Genomic DNA, 19,445 nt, shown 5'->3' with positions numbered 1-19,445 from the left:
TTTAATTGTTCCAATTGTTTGTGTTGTTTCACCTTCCAAGAGTTTAATGAACAAAACCTGTCAAGTCGGAGACCGAGGAGAACGTTGATTGATCTTAGTTTAAATTATATCTACTAATGAACACATGAACCCATCAGTGGGGCCAATCCTGGACTCTGATTCATTTCCTTTTTTTTATGTTAAATCAAAAATTTAAATTACACGAGTCTGCAGAAGGCCATGTCTCTACAAAGATACACAAAGATCCTTTCACACTGCCAACAATCTGTCAGAATAGAGAACAACATCAATCAAGTCGCCAGTCCATTTTCGGCACACATGTGGCCATACTGTACATCGGGCAAACACACAAACACACATAGTTAAGTGTACACAGCTTGGCAGACGAGCTGACTGGCAGGAATGCAGCAGACATTTGTCTTGCAGCAGGAGCGTCCTGACAGATTCAATCACCATGTTAAACACCACCGAAGTGAACATCTCTAGCCTTGACTTACTTGATATACCCTAATATGATTGATATACGGTGTTGGGTATGAATTTTTAAAACCACAGTAAGGAGAGGGAGATTAAGTGCAAGAGAGATGAAAGAGTGGCCAGATAGCACACACATATCTACTCACAATACACCCACTAACAACCACACAGACAATGCGCTTCCCAAGAGGCATAGCTCGGATTCCTGTGCAGAATTTGCATCACAAATATTTTGGATGGGAGTGTATGCATAGAGAATAAATAAACCAGTGAGGGTGCCACTTTTCTTCCCCATTCATCCCGCCTGTCACCCATGCATCCGTGCATCCATCCACTCCTGTTTAATAGGCAGCATTCAGCGCCTTCCATCCAAGACCCACACCACCAGGCAGCAGGAGAGTGAGTGTGTGTGCCTGTTGTGTGTGTCTGCTCGGCCTGAGAACCACAAACCACCAGAGGTCGAGCCAAAACTCGACCTGTCCTCAGAGGCGGGAAGAAAAGAATCCTGGAATCCCATTTGAGAAGTTAGACGATGGCCAAATTCAGCTCAATCCATCACATAAATCCATAAACTCTCCAGTGTTCCCACTTTCTAAATGTGCTTCTGCTTTTTTCCCACTTCAACATTCCTTGAGCTTGATTATATCAATTAAGAAGGCAGATTTGGGCATAACTACTGCTTTACCAGCCCAAAATGAAACATAAAATATTACCCTGCAAATAATTATGCGTGAGTGCATCTTATAGTATGATTTTAAGGAGTCATTACACCAAATCACAAACCAAACAGAATACTAGAGAATATATAAGTCATTAATGATCGGTCTGTGAACAAAAGATGAATGAAAAAGTTGAGCAGGACATTTTCTCAACATCAAAGCCTTTAATTAGTATTTGCTTTTATAAACAGGTGGTTAGAGTTTGTTGAAACCCTGCATCACAAACAAAATGTCACACAGCAAGTGGTGAAACCTCAAATGTGGCAGTAGCAAAACTATCTGCAAATATCTTGCAGGGGTGCCAAAGGACAATAACAGGCTAACACATAAATAAAAATATCATTAACGTCAATATATACTGACTATTGGAGGGATTACAATTGCTTATGGGAATATTAAAGGAACATTAAAGTGACTTTCGACTAGGGGTCCCCTCCACAGGGGTCCTAATGATGAAAGGATATATTTTCCCACTGCTTATATAGCCCTCAGTATCTCTGCTACATCTAAATTATTTAAAGACAGTAAGGAATGAAAACAGAGCTCAATTCATATAAATCAGCGCAAATAACCGCGGTCCTCATTCTGTCAATGTCCGCTGAAGGGAATTATATTAAAACGATGGCATTCATTCATGTTAAGGGTATATGAAACGGCAGAGCACGGGGCGCATCTGAGCTGCGCCAACATCAGAGATTCACTGTCATTCAGTGAATTTGGGAAGATATTTGATACTAGATTTTTCTTTACCAAATGATTTATCAAACAGGCACCCGAGCAAAGTGGATTTCGCACAATTTCCGCACAAACGTGTGTCCCTGATAAGCTTAAAAATACAAATAAGAGGTCAGAAAAACAAATATAAAGAGGGTAGTTTGAGATCTTTACGCAGAGCTCGGCACGCTCCCCGAGTCTGCTGAATCTCACAGTTACTGCAGGTGTGAGTCTCAGTGCGATGATTCAAATCAGCGTCAGCGTGGTTGGAGATGAAGTTGTGTTAAGTTTTTTACCCGTAGTGTACAGATAACAACACAGGTGTTAAACTATGACGCCCATTCAGCAAACAAGTACTGCGAAATTATCATTAAATTAAACTCGTATTTACAGATTTATGCCAAAATGGAGAGGTGGGTTTTGGGGTGTTTGGACCCTCACTTAATCCCCTGATTTTGAAGTCTGACCTGGTCATCCAAGCACTCACCTGACTGTGCTGCACTCGATCCGATCACCACCAAAGTGACGAGGACGTAAGCGGGGAACTTCATCTTTTTAAAAAAAGGCTGCTTGTCTTATTAACTCCCGTAACTCACATGTCCAATTAAGATATCCTCGTTTGTCACACACACAAAAATAAACGACAAAAAAAGAAAAACCTCGGAGTCTTCTTGTCTTCTTCGACAACTGGCACAGTTTCCGTGCGTACCCACAACCGGCGCAGTGGAGAGCTTTTACGCAACTCGTTTAGTGTTGTTTGTTTATCAGTTCCTAGACCAGTGTTTAGGTCTGTTTCCACCGCGGATACTCTGAGCCATTTACTCCTCACGCTGCCATCGCGCCGGTGGCTGGGGGGAGAGGGGGATGGAGTGTGTGTGTGTGTGTGTGTGTGTGTGTGTGTGCGAGCAATGTGGGGGGGGGTCTGAACACGCCTCCTTATTGTGATTGACACCTCCTTCGGCCTATTAAACCGGCTATCCAAAAGATTAGGAGGGTTTTGTCTTTTTTTGGAAATCCGCCCACCTCACTTATCACCTCTCCTGATTGGCTATTTGGCTTCTTCGCTGCTGTCAATACACCTGTCAGGAACAGATTTTGTTTTGGTTTCCCAATGGGTGGTGGTGTAGAGTCCAAATTGCTGCCTGTGGGCTTTCTGTGTTGCTGGAAAAACAGGCCTTTTATTATCATATCATGATCATTTAAAGTCATATTCCATTAATTGCTATAAACCTATTACCATTACAGAGCAACACATTCATAATTTGGAGAGTTAAATTCTTATATAGGAACATTAAATATACAAAAGACAGACTAATGTCTAGAAAAGAGGTAGATCATCAGGGACTATTTTACAACTAAAAATAGCATGTGCTTCATTTTTGTTTGGATATTGAAATACAGACTTTCAGTTCCGTTCGAAAAGTCTACTGGTGCCAGCAGGGTCAGCCTCTGCAAATACTGTATCCACCACTAGAAGGCACAGCTTATAAACTTTGATGATGGTAGTCTAATGGGGCTGCTGTGAAGGGAATGGCTCCGGCAGTATACCATTTTCAGGGCCGCTCATTTTACAAGCCAGTGTTCCCTATTCTTCTCTCTGGCTTGGTTTGTGGGCTGATGTCGAGGACAAAAACATATTGATTTGTAATCCATGTAGGGTGAAAACTCGGGCATGAACTGGCTCTATTACCAAAATTACTCCACAGTTTAGGCAGCAAGGGTGAAGAAGATCCCCACAATGCAAAAGAGACAATTCATTTAGTGTCCTCTGCTGCTCTCTAGAGGAATTTATGGAGAATGACTCAATTTTGAAGCTTAGCGGCTGAGGTGAACATTTGGGCTTGTATTTGTCACAAATACTATGATCATACAAATGGGAATTCAACCAAATGGCTAGATGATCACCTTAAAGCCTAGTTCTCATCATTTTTTAATATAAAGTAAAGGCACTGTAGGAAAATTATTTGGGTGGCATTAGAAAAGGGAAAAGTGTACAAATTTTGTGTATGTTTTGGCTGTAAGGATTATTTTTGGAGATCAGTGGAGGGTCATTTAACATTTTGTCATCCTAGATTTATTTTTAATTGTATTCTTCCTTTGTGAAGTTTATTTATATTTATTTTTTATTGTCTCTTTAAAAAATGCCCACAGGTCTTGAATGTCAGAAGTTTAGCCATGTAAAAATTATTGTTCCATTAACATATTAACATATAACATACGTTTCAATGCATTTTCAGTTATTAATGGTGATAATAACTTTACCAATTTGTATTTTGAGATGTTGAGGGGACTTTGTTGCTATTTTCCCTTTACTGAAAAATGTACTAACACTGGGGCAACCATGTAAACCAATGCTAAAATGTGTAAAGGGCCCTTTAATGTCAACAAAATGAACACAAAACAAACCATTATTTGAATGTTTCTTACCCCCAAATCAAGAAAATACCTGGTAATATATTAACTCACGGGAAATAAAGCGGTTGTCAGTCTACACACTACAGTATATTATAAGAGATACACATAAACATTTATTTGAGCTGTGGGATTTGTCTTTCACACATACACAGACGCACACCAGCACAGACAACCTCACTGGGTGGCAGCACAACGCAGAGCAGCCTTGAGAATACTAATGAACGTCAGTCTGTTCCTGCACAAAAATCTGCAGATAAAACATTCAATTAGTGACATTACTGAGCTGCATGTGATTTGCGCTGATACAAGTGTGACAAAATGGGAATTCTGTCTTTGTGTTCTGTAATGGGTCCCTGTGTGAGGCCTAAGTGAGGTTTGATTGGGTGGTTACAGAACAACGGTGCACAGTGAAGAGGGTATTCCAAGTAATGCATTACAAAGAATACATATGTAATGGAGACATGTAGGGATTTAATAAATAAACGTGTAGTAAGTAGTAAATTGCATTAAAATTGTAGATTGTAAACTGTGATAATTGTGCATTTAAAGGCCTATTCTCTAGAAAGTTATAAGTTTATGTACTTTGAGGCGTCTGTTGTAGATACAGAGGCATTCATAGAAAAAAATAAAGTAGCAGTTCTGCAGGGACTCAGTGTTTGAACTAAAAGTGATCTTATCATAGTTTCTTGCAGACTTTTAATCTCTTAGATATTTTCCCTGGGCTGTAATATTCCTGCAGCATTCTCCACTGGGCATGTAGTGTGAATTTATGGGGATATTTTACGGCTAGATACCATGAGATGACTCTTTTAGTCTTGTAATGATTCCCTGGGTTCATTAAGACTGGCACTAATTTTGGTGTGTGACTTTGTTTTGCCCCCTGTGTGCAGCTCCACGCTGGAAGCAGCAGGACAAGGGGATCAGATGACAGGCAGAGCTTCTATGATTAGGGCTGCGGTGAGGGAAGGAGGCTGCCACAGTGGAAGGTCAAGGGGCTTTTTTACACGCAGTTGGTGCCTCCTTGTTGACCGCACACCATGAGTTGTGGTTGATTTATTTTTAACGTTGTGCTGTAGTTCCTGAATCTGTGGCTTTGGCTAGAATACTGGAGGAAGAATGAAATATGTGCAGTTGATCTCCACGGAGTGAGCAGAGTGTGCAAAAGACATCGTGGAGTTGGTATTCAGGATGGCTCTGGAGAGCACGTCGCTCCTGAAAGCTGGGCTTCTGTTGTTTGTGGCAGGTGAGTGTTTGTGTTAGTGAACCGTGTATTGTATTGTATTGTATTGTATTATGCTATCCATTCGTTCATTCGTTCATTTAGATATTACAATGTTCAAACTGTGAAATGCATAAACATGAACAATTTGACTAAACACTGTACCATTAAATTTGGTATGTTTTCAGTCTCAGGCAAGGATAAGGGTTTAGAAAGTATTCAGGTTGTTTACTGGAGTAAAAGTAGCAACATCACTCTGTAAAGATATTCTTTTACAAGTAATAGTACTGCACCAACTTTTACTTAAGTAAAATACTTGAGTATGATAAGTATCCAAAGTAAAAGTATACAGTGTAGAAAACTGGTCATTTTGACTGTCATACAATTAGTTATTATATTATGGGATAATTATTGCTAATGCATTTGGTGGAGTTGACGCTGATTATAACTATTTTATATACTGTTGTGATCTGTAATAATTCATCATATTTTATGAGCTCATCATATATGTTAAATCTTAATTTGTAAAGTAACAAAAGCACACTATTTGCCACTGAAACATAGTGCAGTGTAGGCCTAAAGTAGCATGAAACGTGGATGTTCAACAGGTTATGAGAAAGGCTTACATTTTGCTTTGAAAAGAAGCTTGTAACATGTAGAGAAACATTTTAACGTCAATAATTCTTAGGAGGCATTCAAATATCCAGATTCCTTTGGCAGGTTTTACACTGCTGAGTATAACTCCCAAAAATGTGTCTAATTAAGGACAACATGAGGACCGAAGGTGTTGCTCAGGCACCTTCATACAATACCTTAATACAATAACATGCATCAAGGGAGGACCAGTCTGCAGTAAGATAGGAATCTTACATGGGAGAATGCTTTCAACACTGTGCTCTCTTGACGAGCTTTTGAAAATCCACAGCCACTGGGCTTTACTTTCAGCACTAGATGAATCGGAGAATGTGAAAATTAGGCTCTCATGCTGAGCACCACAGCAGCTGGCTAATCATGAGTGACATCTGAGCTAGTTGGATCATCTCACTTTCATGAGCATCATTTTTAAAATCCATAACTGTTGAGCCCTTCTGCCATTCCAGGACTATGCTCCCTGCCAGACTGATGGCTGTTTCCTATACTCAAAATATGGACAAAACTTTGTCAATAGAGTGTAATCCTCCAGCTAGCAGCGCTGCAGCATCTGTCATGGTTTGCCTTGATTTTCCTGGAAAATGGAATGCGAATGCAATGCTGGTCGGCAGCCAAGTTAGAAGGTATCTTTGAACGCATGAATGTCAGATTTCTCCATGAACAGTTGCCAACAAACAGACAGACAGGTGACACATAACAATCCGTACAACTCTGTGGGCAATAAACGAGGCAGTAGACACAAAATTACCATTCATATGTTCAGTTTGTGCCTGTGTTTGATGCTTTTTCACCTCACTTTAGTGTTTCATTTGAGCACCTCAAGCCTCTGTTTGAAAATGCGTGCTGCTCTAGCAGCGGGGTCTCGGCCATTTTTCTTTCAGTAGCCCCTCTTTTGAAATCCCCGTGTCAACACATTCAGTCTTCCTTTGGATGTGTCAGAGCCTTGAGAGCCAGCTGAGACAGAGCAAACATAATGGGCACACAGTTGGTCCTTATCAGGCCCGCGCAGACTGAGATCCGCCATGTTTCCCAATCGTAACAACAACCTGTTCGTTCCACATGGGCCTTTACCGCCAGCTTAAGGCCCCTCGCCTACTGTACTGCTCAGTGGTGTTACATTCAGTTCAGAGTCCTGCGGGATGGCTGCGGTCTGCTTCCACGTTAAGAGGCTGTTTACACACATCTCTGGAGAAAACAAATGGGGCTGAACTCTGACTGCAAATTAAAATATTTTCTAAGTGAAAGTAACAGCCTAATAGGGAAGAAAGGGTTCCGATAGGAATAACGTTGCCGGGACATGACCTTGTTTGTTGCAGGAACATATTCCTAATAATCAAGAACTGAAAACAGCAGATAATCTCTGTAGTGTTATGTGAAATCTTGTGTATCTTTACAATGATGCAAAACTTTGCTCCCCACTCACCGAAATCAAATGACCACCCAGTTGTAGTCACCTCATATCACCCAAATCCATTCTTCTTCGTGTGTGTACCTTAATTAATACCTTTTGTTTCATTTTCATTTTAGCTCAAGTACTTCCGTCTTCCGTAGTGTCTGGCTGCAACAGGGTTTTCTACGAGGGGATGATCAATGAGCACTGCCTAGCTAAGTTCAAATTGGACATGGGAGCACTGGACCAAGGCCTATGGTGCAGCTGGCGGGACACCATGGAGTGAGTTCACCTACAGCAAAGCCATAAAGATAGGCTCCCAACAGGATCAAAAACAAAAACAAAATCACTGGTCTTTCCTCTTGTTTAGTTTATTCAGAGATCAAGCAACTGACCATTTATGGCAAAAGGATAGTTAGATTTGGCGGGAAAGGCTCTATTCTTTGAGGGAAACTAACTTCTCTTCACAAACACATACATGAACAGTGAATACCAAAAAATAAGCAAAGATTATACATAATCTAAGGTGGCAAATGAAGGTATCAACAGAGTCATAGTGAGGAGAGCCAGGTTTAAAAAGCTTCACTGAACCCCTGCATTAATACGATTGGACGTTCAGTCAGCTGGTAAACCGCCGATGAATGAGCCAGTAAAAGCATGAATCAGCTAATGCCAGTGCAACTTCAGGGCTCTGTCTGAAGTAATACTATGCTTCATTTGATTCCTATTCAGAACATGTAAACACAGTAGTCAGGGAGCCAAATATTGAACCTTATTATATAAATGTTTTCAGGCATTATATCAGTCTGAAACTGTGTTTTTGGCATTTATTGTGAACACACTGTAAAACGCTAAGCATTGTTCCTTTGCAGGGGCACTGACAGGATAGTATTTTTTGCTACAGCTCTATTGGAAGCATATAGGTGAACATCACTGTGCATTAATTGAGTTACACACTCAATGTCACATCTATTTTCCACTGCACAGTGTCCAGTGCAATTCTGTTACTATAGAGTAACATAGAGGGCTCAGTTTAGTAAAACAATCACAGTGTTACTATTTAATAAGTGAAATCTTTTACCTGTGCTTTTTTATCGCAAACGATGCATAACGGTAAAACTACTGATGGATTTCCCCAAATTTAAATCAGTCTACCTGTCATTCCTCTGGTAACATAGATCTTAATGACAAACATGCATTAAATACAGCACATAGCATCACATCAAATGTTAATTTTTCTCCCTAAAGGACTAGTGGTTTGTGGAAGAATTATGATGTTTGCCTTGACTTATTCTGCCCACTATATGTTGCTCTGCCTATAGTTCATTCTGTGATAAAACATCATCAGCCTGACTTCCTGGCTGTTTGCCTTCTGGCCATCACAGACTCCAGTCTGTGTTTCCACTCACTTGGTCACGGCCTTTAACTGTATCTGTCGCACACTTAATGTTTATGTGTATGTGTGTGTGTGTGTGTGTGTCAGACGGTGTCTCTGAGCAGTCCTTTTCCAAACACTGGCAGTCAGAGGATGAGTCAGACAGGAGGGTGAAAGGAGCTGGGAGACCCACAGGAGAAAGCTACTGTCAAAACTGTGATTTCCCTCCTGGCTCACTTTCCTCTCTTGGTCCAGCACGTAATTAGTGGTGGTGCTCTTTGTTTGTGTGTGTGTGTGTGTGTTGTTGTAACTGATCATAAAAGATGTGTACAGGCACATAGAGGGTTTGCAGATCCGTCACAAAACCCCTAGCAACAATGTTTGACGCCATCGTCAAGGTCCACTGGAGAACTGACTGTTCAACAGATAAATAAACCACGCAGAATAGAAAATTAGAAACACATCAACAAGGCTATTGTGTGGGTGCATGCCAATTTAGAGACTTTCAAAATAAAAGTCTAATAAGGGGGATTTGTTTCTAAACAGAGGTCAGATGTAACTCCTACAAATGAAAAGATGAATTCATGAGTAAATAAATACACTCAATTCAAAACATTCACAGGTTTTGCTCCCTTACTTGTCTGGTATGACCAGTTAGCTTGTGGTGGCTAATGTTAGCTAAATTTTATGTTCCGCTGTTCAAAAAATTTACATAATTTCACTTTAAACTTTGTGTTTAGCTGAAATCACAGCATAATATGTTAGGATAATGATAATTAGTTGAGTGGTTATTTAAAAAATAACCACACATCTGTGAAGCTAAAAACCCTCCAATACATGGAGTACTTTGTTTTGGTAAATACTTTTCCCTCTTAAAATATCTCCACTTGTCAGCAATCGAATTACACTGTATGTACAGACAGCCACGTTTAACATTCAGGTGAGATCCAAACATAACATACTCAGCGGTAAATATAGACATGCCAAGTCTAGGTATTGCTACATGCCATCCAGCCTCACAAATCAGTTCATCACAGTCCAGACCACTTTGTGTGTCAACTGGAAGAGGGGTCCAATTATTTAGGAAACTGAAATTGTTTGTTCTTGAATGTGAAACTAAACGCTCCCAAAGGAATGCATCCCAAAGTAGTTTAGATCCACTGCATTGTTACAGGAGGTTTCTCTGAAAAATATCTTTTTTTATTAATTTAATTATATTCATTTCTATTACGCTCATGTGTGGCGAATACAAATAATTGGGTCAAACATACATTGGAACTGTGTTCCATCTTCAGCTTTGCTGTACTTGTAGAACATGTTTTAGAAAAATTATTGTTCAGTTTGTTACCTTTTAGTTAGTTATTTTCAATTGAATGCACCACGCAGCATATCAGCCGCAATCATCTATAGGTGACCCTAAGAAGAAACTCCTCTTCCCCACAATGTTTAAGATCTAGCTATCTCTTCTCTCAGAGACTCTGATGCTGCTCTGCACATTCTAGTTATTTTGCTGATCATGTACTACTTTCTCCAAGAAAACACCAACAATCCCTGTGGGTTCACCTTAAAGATGACTGAGGAAAAGCTCTCACACAGGGCGTATCTCAAAATCTGTTAGCAAGGCATGCTCAACTTTTTTGGTTTGTGAAAGTGATCTATGTTGTTTGATAGCAAACCCACAAACTGCCTTATCAGTCTCCGTACCATGTGATTGACAGTTGTGAGTCTGCCATGCCTTTTTTTTTTCCAGAGTTATGTAATATTGAAGGCTTTTTTTAAAAATTAGCACCACCATTTCTGCCTAATTAACACTTGAAATTTTATTGCCAAAATGTATTTTTGCACATTAATAAGATATTATGTCAAAGAATTTATTATTCACCAAAACTGTTAATTGGGAATGTGTTTATGGATGGACACACACACACACACACACACACACCTGTTTGGGTCCTAACATTGAACCTTTACCCCAACCGAGTCCAAATCCTAATCATGACCACCAGCATGAGTCTTAATCCTAAACCATCATTAACTTCAACCCCTACCTTTAAACCTAATCAGGATTCTAGGTCTTACAGCTGCAACACCAGCTCCTGAAACAGCTGCTGAGCGGTGATAGTTGGCACGTAGAAGCATTAAAGGGCTGGGGAAATCCACCAGCACTATGAAACACAATAATAAAATACATTCACAAACAAAATTGAACACACACACACACACACACACACACACACGGTAGCACTACATACCAATCATGTAGTTAATGCTTTTATTCTGTGATTTAAGTGACTCATAGTCATATACAGTATAGTGCTCTGCTTAGAATACATGTACTTGAACTATAATATAATATCGTGTGTTATACATTAATAATGTTTTGTTACATTCGTAGGTTTGTAGGAATAAAAAGAAATATCCTTATTCTGCTCTAAATCATACATTTATTTATTATCTAAAATGGATTGCCAATGCCCAGGGGTCCCTGTCCAATTGTATTAACTGATTGATGTAAACTGAAACTGAAGTCACTCCTGCATCTTTTAACTGTGTCAAAATCTAGTACCTTCTAGTAAATACTTTAAAGCAGGGTTAGTCAAAGTTGGAGAAATAGCAATAGAGCTAGATTTTGAAAGTAAAAAAGAACAGTACAGAAAAGTACAAAGAAGCTTCTGAAATTATCCCAGCTTCAACAACCCAGTTGATATCAGGCTTACATTGAGCATTTTCACAAATAGTTAGCAATGTTTAACTAAATCCAACTAATAAACTTATAGTCAAATTATATAGGGGGAGACAGCGAGCTAAATATAGGCCCACAGCTCGGTTTTTGCAGCCTTGCTTTCATTATGAAGTTTTTAAGGTGCATGGAAAAAGTGAGTTGTGGCCCTTAAAGAAAATGCAGCATGTCACGTTGCAGCACTGCATTCTGGAGGACTGATGCAACTGCCATTTGACAATCATGGTAACACCATATTGTTTGACCAGGGAAATGACACAGTAAACAATACATTGTGCCCATCACAAAAAGCAATTTATGAGGAACGTTAAAGTTTGGTGGCCTTTTCCTTTATGGGGCTGTCTGACCACTTGCCCACCCCCCGGCCTCCAGCTATGCAGTTAAACACAGTGGCCATCCGGAACAGAATCTCTCCTGGTATGGAGCAATGCCGTACTGAGGGCACTACCCTGTTGGTATGCATCTCCATTTCCCCTTCCCTCTAGCACCTAGCAGTTATATTTAGCTGTGTTAAGCCCACTGGTAATTCTAGACACTCCTTTGCCATTTTTCCTATCAACAGGAATCCCTTCTCTGGTCCCAGTCTGAAAGGACGTTTCAAAGACACTACGAGAGACTATTATATTACTACTATATAAAATTCTGACTGAGAATGGGAAAAAAAGGATTCATTACTTCAAGTTCATTATGGGAATATTAGTGAATAATTTCAGTAGATTTGACTGTGTGTTGCCACCCTCTGCAGGATCTATGAGCGACTAACAAACTGCACCTACCAGGTGGCCTTGAGGATGGACTGCTACTGGCCCAATCAGATAATCGACAGCTTCTTCATGCAGATTCACCGGATCTACTTCCACGACTGTCCTCTGACCGGCCGACTCCTCCACGACCCGCCGACCAGCATCCTCGCCCCATTCATCGCAGTGCCAGTTCTAGTCACCCTACTTATGACTGCCCTAGTGGTGTGGAGGAGTAAACGCACAGAGGGGGTTTTATAGAGACTATGGATTTGGGCTCAAGTCTTGTAAATACATATGGACTCCTGACAGGCAGAGACTGAGCATGTGATAAAGGATTTTAAGTGATTTTTGAATAAGGTGTTAAGTTGAATACTTGCTTATTGTCTTGAAATAGTATTATTCCAATATTAATATGTGGATGAGTGTGTGCACAATGCAGTGAAACAATTGCATGTCTCATGAAGAACTGTTTGACCGCATCAGAGGTTGACCTTAATATAATAATATGTAATAACTGCTCCATTTGGTATAAAGATAGAAAGTTTTCCATGCAGTTATTTTTGGTGAATAACATCACCAACATGAGAGTGTCAAAGTTTGGCAGGGGAAAGTAACAAATTCTTTGAGATGCAGGGGATTTGGAGGCCATGCATGTTAATTACCATCTGTTCTCCAGGCCCTAAACAATCTGTGAGCACATAAATAACAGTAGAGAGGAGGACAATCAGGGAGACACAGATGACTTGGACAAATGAGTGTTATAAATTTGGAAGATAGAGAGGAGAGCAGAGACAGGTGAGTGAAAAAGAGAGGGGAAGACGGATTTTTGGACAAAGAGGCCAGGTTCTTTGACAGTGTAAGAGAGTCAACTCACTTTGTACTCATGTCTCTAAAACACTTGAGAGCTACAGACATTTTGGAGGAAACCAAATGGTGCCTGGATTACATTACTATGATCAAAATGATGATTTGATCACATGCAAAGCATCAACTAATGTTCTCTTTTTCCTCCACTATCTGTTTACCACCTTCTCACAGAGGAGGATATACAACCAAATATGTTAATGTGACTTGTGACTTGTTTTCAGTGCAGTTCCACATGCTGGAAGCAAATGGATTTCTCTCACCCTGGTCAAGAAACGATAATTTCATGTAAGAAAAGTACAATTTTAAGACTGCAGGTGAGGCTTAAAGTGGACATTAATTAGACACTCATTCAACTCTGCATGAGAGGGCGCCATCTAGTGTTTACTGTGCAAGCCCCAGTTACACAGTGGTCAATATTTATGGGCTGATTTGACAGTAGATTGATTACAAACGGTTTCATAATTACTGAAAATGCGGATATATTTAATTAATAATAAACATAAAATATGCTTGATTTAAAAGGATGCGAATCCAAATTTTTTATTTTAAGTGATTCTCAACATAAAATGAATCTTCAGTTCAGTCAGAACTGAAGAAGTCCTTTGGATGAGGGACGAAAAGTCTTCCAGTATCTTCAACCAAGTCCAGTTGCCCTTGATTTTAACCTTCGTTGGATAACTATGACCTGGATGACTGAGAATCTTCATAGACAACATAAAATGAGTTTAGGTCATTATTGTATACCACTAGCTTTCCAGGTTTGTGTCTGGTTGCGTTCTGATGAAACCTTCATCTGTGGTTTCCAACCTGGGCATTAGGAGCCTTAAAAAAGGTCCTAAGACAAATCTGGTGGGCCACAGGGTGAAAAAATACCCAAAAAGATTTCCTCTAAAACACAATAATGGTTTATTTAGACATTTTCTTGAGATTGGCTGGATCATTTTTAGCTTTTTGGGTCTTTTTGGTATAGCTTATCACAACCAGAAGACATACACCTGCTGACAAAGGGTCACAATCAGACATTGGTTTTTTTAAGAGCCAACAATGTTTGAAAACTCTGATATACAAGGATTTAGCCAGTCAGAAAGATTGAGGTTTGCAGGCCAGCCAATAGAAATACTTCACAACCACTGTAACTTCTGTGTCAGGAGAAGACACCTTCATGGCAGACAGCAACCTGGGACGGAAGACACGGCAAGACAAGAAGAGATGGGCATGTCAAATGAAGTAACTGATAAACTAATGACTACATTACTAATTGAAATTATTGGCAGAATAGGAAATATAAAGTAGTAAAGAAACTAAAACCTCAAATGACTCTCTTTCCTCCATTATGACAAAACACAGGTCAATTCTTTACAGAAACAGACAGTAGAACTGTGTGTAAATCTTTCCAAACTGTGATAGTAATAAAATACAATGTCATACTTTTTTGTATCCATGTAAAAGTTACAGCTCAGCACTTCCCCTCCACGTATTTTGCTTGCTGGGCTATTCTGTCCTGTCAGTGGCAAGGGAATTAATGGTGGCTATATTATCAAAGCAGTAAAAGCCTTCAACACTTAAGCTTAGTCATGCAATGTTTGGCTTTTATGATTAATGCCCAAGACTGTGACAGTGTTCAAAGACAAATTTCAGCAGTTTCTTGATGATGATAAGTGAATTTAGAGGGGAGATTAGGAGATTAACGTTCAGCGCCAGGCGAGTGGAGGTGAGAGCACAGGGCCAGAAGTTAACGATTAGACCTGTGGTTCAGTTGGGAGGTTAATATCTCACTTGTTCCTGATGTCATTAGAAAGACGTTCAGCCTCAGCGGGGTCCTTTTGCTGCAGTTTCTGGTAGTTGGAGAAGGTCTGCACCATGCCGATGTATCCATTCAATGGCAAGATCTTTTTTACCAGCAGACACTCAGTCCTGGACACAAAAACATGTTAAATCATGCAATATATTAGTTTTGTATCGTTATACTGAATGTAAGGTGAAGAAAGTCGACTTTTGTGGAAATCTTGTCTGTGTAGTGAATGAGAAACTCCTCTCCTCTCTCCCGTGACTATATACTGAGAAGCCCCAGAGCAAGACATTTGACCCCCAACTGCTCAAGTTTAAGCTGCTCTGTGCCAGATAACACCCAGATGTCAGAGTGTATACATGTCTGACTCTCACGCTTTGCTCCACAAAGCCATAGCTGTAAATAAGGATTACTTTGTCTCAGCTGATATAAAATGGAAGATCTGGGAACAGCGCAACTTGTTCAGTTTTCTTATTCAGAAACACTCACCACTCTTTGTCAGGGTAAGAGCAGGAGTCAAACATGTCTGAGTAGATCTTCACAGAGCTCGATCCTATGTAAGGGTCTCGGAAATGAAGCAGGACAGCGTAGAACTAACCCAAAAAAATAACAATAAAGAAAAATCTGTTTTAATTACCAACTAAATTTGCAATAGCTCATAGATGTACAAAAATTGTCCTTCTTTTGTCTAATTTTGGGATAAACAATTAAAATCCACATCAACACAACTTAACACAATGGGATTGTATGTGTCTAAATGGCATGACAATGACTAGGGTAAGGGGTTTAATTACCACTTACACATAGGACATATTAATAATTCACATTTAAAACAACAGACTAACTGGTTTTTAACTCTGACTGCCCTCTTAGTCACACTAAATTACTTCGGTTAGACATTTTAAAATGTATACACACACTATGTACTACTCATTCAAGAAATCAAACTGTTTTGTTTCTGCAGTCACATTAGGAAGTGTGAATTTTAATATCTTATTTCTCAGAGGCATTTTCTTTTCCCTTGAATGATTTAAATACTTAAAAAAAATTTTTTTGGATGAACCTCTTTACAGATGTCATTGAGTGTGTTGGAGACGTCCCCATATTCCAGCCCCATGTCCATTGTGTAGCTCAGGAGAGCCAGGCAGCCTCCAGGCCTCAGCACCCTGTCAGCCTCCAGAAGGAACTTCGGCCGGTCAAACCAGTGGGCCGCTGTCATGGCCGTCACAAGGTCCACCTCACCAGAAGCGAATGGTAGCTCTTCTGCTGGACACTGCCTGGGGTCGAAGCGGTCAGAACAATGTAGCAGGAAATAGGGGGAAATGCAATTCATCATATACTCTGGACAGTATCTGTGCCAAGCACAAAGTGTGTGTAGATGAATGAAGATTAATTCATAAATACCAATACATACTGCTACCAAAAAGGAGTCCTTATTAACAATGGACATGGTTTCTGCGCATAATGAGATTGTGGATTTTGTCCCTTTGTAGCCAAATAAGGTTTTTATTAAAAATGCATTTAAAATGTTTCTGTGGAGGTCACATTTGCGAGGTCGCAGACTCTTGACCACTAGGTTTTGGTCTTTGAAGTATGTGAGCAAGTTTTCTGAGGCTGGAATTGTTCCTTGACCTGACAATGAAGCAATGAAAATTTGCTGTCCTTGTTGTTGTGCTGCTGTTGGTAGCTGTGAAATAACTTTTAACCACTGGGATTCTAACTTTCTTATTCAACAATCTTATTCAGGTCCTGCAATCAGAGCGATGACTGACAATGTCATTACTCACAGTCTTACTGCAGTCAAAGGACTAACAGTTTACAGTCAGTTTGAAAATTGCATTTGGAACAGCAACAAATATAAACAGTAAAGTGTCAAAAAGTCATCAATACTCAATGAAGACACAGAACTGCAGTAGATTATAGCTGAACATTTGATGTACCACTGTTGCAGTTTTAACCAAATACTTTTGGTGCCTAAATGGTCACAGTGTGGTTAGATTTAGGCACCAAGACTACCTGCTTGGCTTTCTGGCAGAAATCCTTCAAGGATAACTTCTCCCACATGCCCTCTACCTCACCTGTATGATACATTTGGAGGGTTGCTATTGACCAGTGCCATCTCCAGCTGGGCAGAGCTGATGTCTGTTCCAACAACATTGCTGAAGTATGGAGCCAATAGAGTTGTCCCTTGCCCCGAACCACAGCCCACATCCACTGCAAGGTTGAGTTGGTTTGGTGACTGAAAGGAGTTACACCATATAATAAGTATAAACCTTTAAACCTGCTTAGTTCTGAATCTATGGATGACGGATGGGTTTGATGAGTCAGGAATGGAAAATACTGATGCTTTTTAAAAAAGTTTATTGAGTATTTAACATTACCTTAATTAGAGGTATTACAGGCTACATAAAACAGCACCAATATGCAATCATGTTAAAGCCAGTTAAAATGCTGAATACGTGAACATACACATTTACCTTTTTCTTCACGTAGCTCATAATCTTGCTGATTAATTCATGGGGGGCTACTCTGTACTGCAGGTAAGCAGTGGCATGATCCTTGCCCTCAAAGAGCCGTACAGTCATGTTTCTATGCCAAAGACGAAGCGCCTAACTGACCGAATACAATGACTCTGCACTCTGAGCCGGCCCTTATTCAAGTTACACATTAACTGCCAGAACTAAAATTGTCCCACCCTACTGCACTGCTGGCAAAAAATTCTGTTTATGATAGTGTATGTACTTTGAGTTTAAATGTATTTTTGAAATACAAAATGCCATGTGCATAGCAGGAGTACATTATTTCAAAAAAGTCTTCGATGATTTTCCAACATTCTGTGGCTTTTCTGACTACAGCTGTGGCGTAACCTTAAAAAGTCATGATAACAATTGCTTTAACATGGAGATATACATGTCAAGATCTCAGTGCTAAACAATGAGAGCGACGGGAGCTTCATTAGTAGTTTAGGAGAATCTAAATTTTTGCATATGCACTTTCTTGCAAATAGCAGCAGATGGCAGTAAATGCACACGTATGACGCTTTGCTGAAAAGGCAAGTGCTGCTGAGTGTGGGAATGCTTGGGAGTCTCATGTTAGTTGTATTTCCTCATCTTTGCACTGATATCATCAGTTCATTCTCTTATTTAATCGCCCACTGCATGATTTCTTTGACATACTGATATATTAACCTTGGGCTAGTATTTAGAGGAAAGAGTGTGGATAAAAATCTGATCAAATACACTTTATAAGTAAGAATGGTGCCTCCTCGCTGAACCTAAAGGCGGCCAGTGTTGGCCCTGTATATTCTGCCCAATCAACAAGCATTGATTCTTCCTGTTCACCTGATCAATATCTATCGTCCGATATGGTTTGGAATAGGGCTTATGTCAACAAGGGTGGGGTGGGGGAGGGGGGTGCAGGGTGTTCTTAGGCGCCACAGGAGCCCTAACCCTTGACCCCACCTTGTTGCTATGTGCAGCCCTGCCTTGTGTTGTCAGTCAATCAGCTTTGAGCAGAACTGTCAGCTGCACTCAAGTCACACCACTGTCCACTGATGTGTGTGTATATTGTAATCCATGTACATGAGCTTACCCAGACATAACCATTTTATCACTAAGTCTTTATACAACCAAGTCTTCTTACAGTGTCCTCACACATTTCCGCACACAAGCACAGAAACCTTTAAAAACCCAAAGTCAGTGGACTCAGACAAACAGCCTCATATGTTGCTTTAATATCTGCAGGCATTCCCGACACAGTAAAAAGAGCTATGGGAGTGCTTCCATCGACTGTGATGGGCATTGTTGCTAATGCTGCATGGGGAATTCTCCTGAAAGGCAATCACACTGGTAATCCACACTAAAAGTAGAAAATATTAAAAATAGTGTATTTAAACTGTGTTTTTTCATGGAGGCAGGTGCAGGGGAAAGCCTGATTTAACCTGTAAAAAACAGTTTGGGGTTTCAAAACTGGCTGAAGAATTTGTGTGGAACCGAGTCAGGAATTGTGAAAAAAGAGATAAAAAAAATGTAAGAACATGCTATTTTGTATACGGAGTGCATACTGTAAAATTATTAGCCTAAAATAGACATGCAGTAGTAAATACCTGCACATAATTTTCTTCTTTCTTCTGAAAGTGTGAATACAGATACATGCAGGGTAGAGGGATGGATAGATGGATATTGAGAATAAAATCCTACTTGCCTGCGGAAATCTCAGCAGGTAAAGGCAAATTGCAGCTGGATGAAATCCATGAATTTAGAAAACAGTCTTGTTGCCACATTGCCACATATTTAGGGAGGAGAAATTTGTCATGGCTTTTGAATAGGTTTCACAGGCCCCTGGGT

General features: G+C 40.0%; 2 protein-coding genes across 2 annotated transcripts; one reads left to right on the top strand and one right to left on the bottom strand.

Annotated features, from left to right (window-relative positions):
- The first annotated feature begins 5,513 nt into the window (after positions 1-5,513).
- On the top strand, positions 5,514-12,701 carry LOC123978222 (receptor activity-modifying protein 1-like). The gene is made up of 3 exons (XM_046061392.1): positions 5,514-5,568; positions 7,723-7,867; positions 12,446-12,701. The coding sequence occupies exons 1-3, from the start codon at positions 5,514-5,516 to the stop codon at positions 12,699-12,701; spliced, it is 456 nt and encodes a 151-aa protein (XP_045917348.1).
- Positions 12,702-14,390: 1,689 nt separating this feature from the next.
- On the bottom strand, positions 14,391-17,684 carry si:ch211-93g23.2 (uncharacterized protein LOC100005086 homolog). The gene is made up of 6 exons (XM_046058733.1): positions 17,577-17,684; positions 17,178-17,338; positions 16,163-16,376; positions 15,589-15,692; positions 15,087-15,224; positions 14,391-14,487 (listed from the first exon to the last, which is right to left on the bottom strand). The coding sequence occupies exons 1-6, from the start codon at positions 17,682-17,684 to the stop codon at positions 14,391-14,393; spliced, it is 822 nt and encodes a 273-aa protein (XP_045914689.1).
- Positions 17,685-19,445: the final 1,761 nt, after the last annotated feature.

This window comes from Micropterus dolomieu, linkage group LG01 (assembly GCF_021292245.1).
Source record: "Micropterus dolomieu isolate WLL.071019.BEF.003 ecotype Adirondacks linkage group LG01, ASM2129224v1, whole genome shotgun sequence".
Taxonomy (NCBI): Eukaryota; Metazoa; Chordata; class Actinopteri; order Centrarchiformes; family Centrarchidae; genus Micropterus; species Micropterus dolomieu.
Note: the sequence above shows the minus strand (reverse complement) of the source record. Positions and strands in the feature narration are given on the sequence as shown.

What these genes read in the sequence shown, in the direction of transcription:
- LOC123978222 (XM_046061392.1), top strand. Translation starts at nt 5,514, where the DNA reads ATGGCTCTGGAGAGCACGTCGCTCCTGAAAGCTGGGCTTCTGTTGTTT. An exon ending in GCTTCTGTTGTTTGTGGCAG is followed by an intron (nt 5,569 to 7,722) that starts GTGAGTGTTTGT and finishes TTTTCATTTTAG; the next exon opens with CTCAAGTACTTCCGTCTTCC. An exon ending in AGCTGGCGGGACACCATGGA is followed by an intron (nt 7,868 to 12,445) that starts GTGAGTTCACCT and finishes CACCCTCTGCAG; the next exon opens with GATCTATGAGCGACTAACAA.
- si:ch211-93g23.2 (XM_046058733.1), bottom strand. Translation starts at nt 17,684, where the DNA reads ATGACTGTACGGCTCTTTGAGGGCAAGGATCATGCCACTGCTTACCTG. An exon ending in TGAGCTACGTGAAGAAAAAG is followed by an intron (nt 17,339 to 17,576) that starts GTAAATGTGTAT and finishes AACTCCTTTCAG; the next exon opens with TCACCAAACCAACTCAACCT. An exon ending in TCAATGACATCTGTAAAGAG is followed by an intron (nt 15,693 to 16,162) that starts GTTCATCCAAAA and finishes TTTTTGGGTTAG; the next exon opens with TTCTACGCTGTCCTGCTTCA.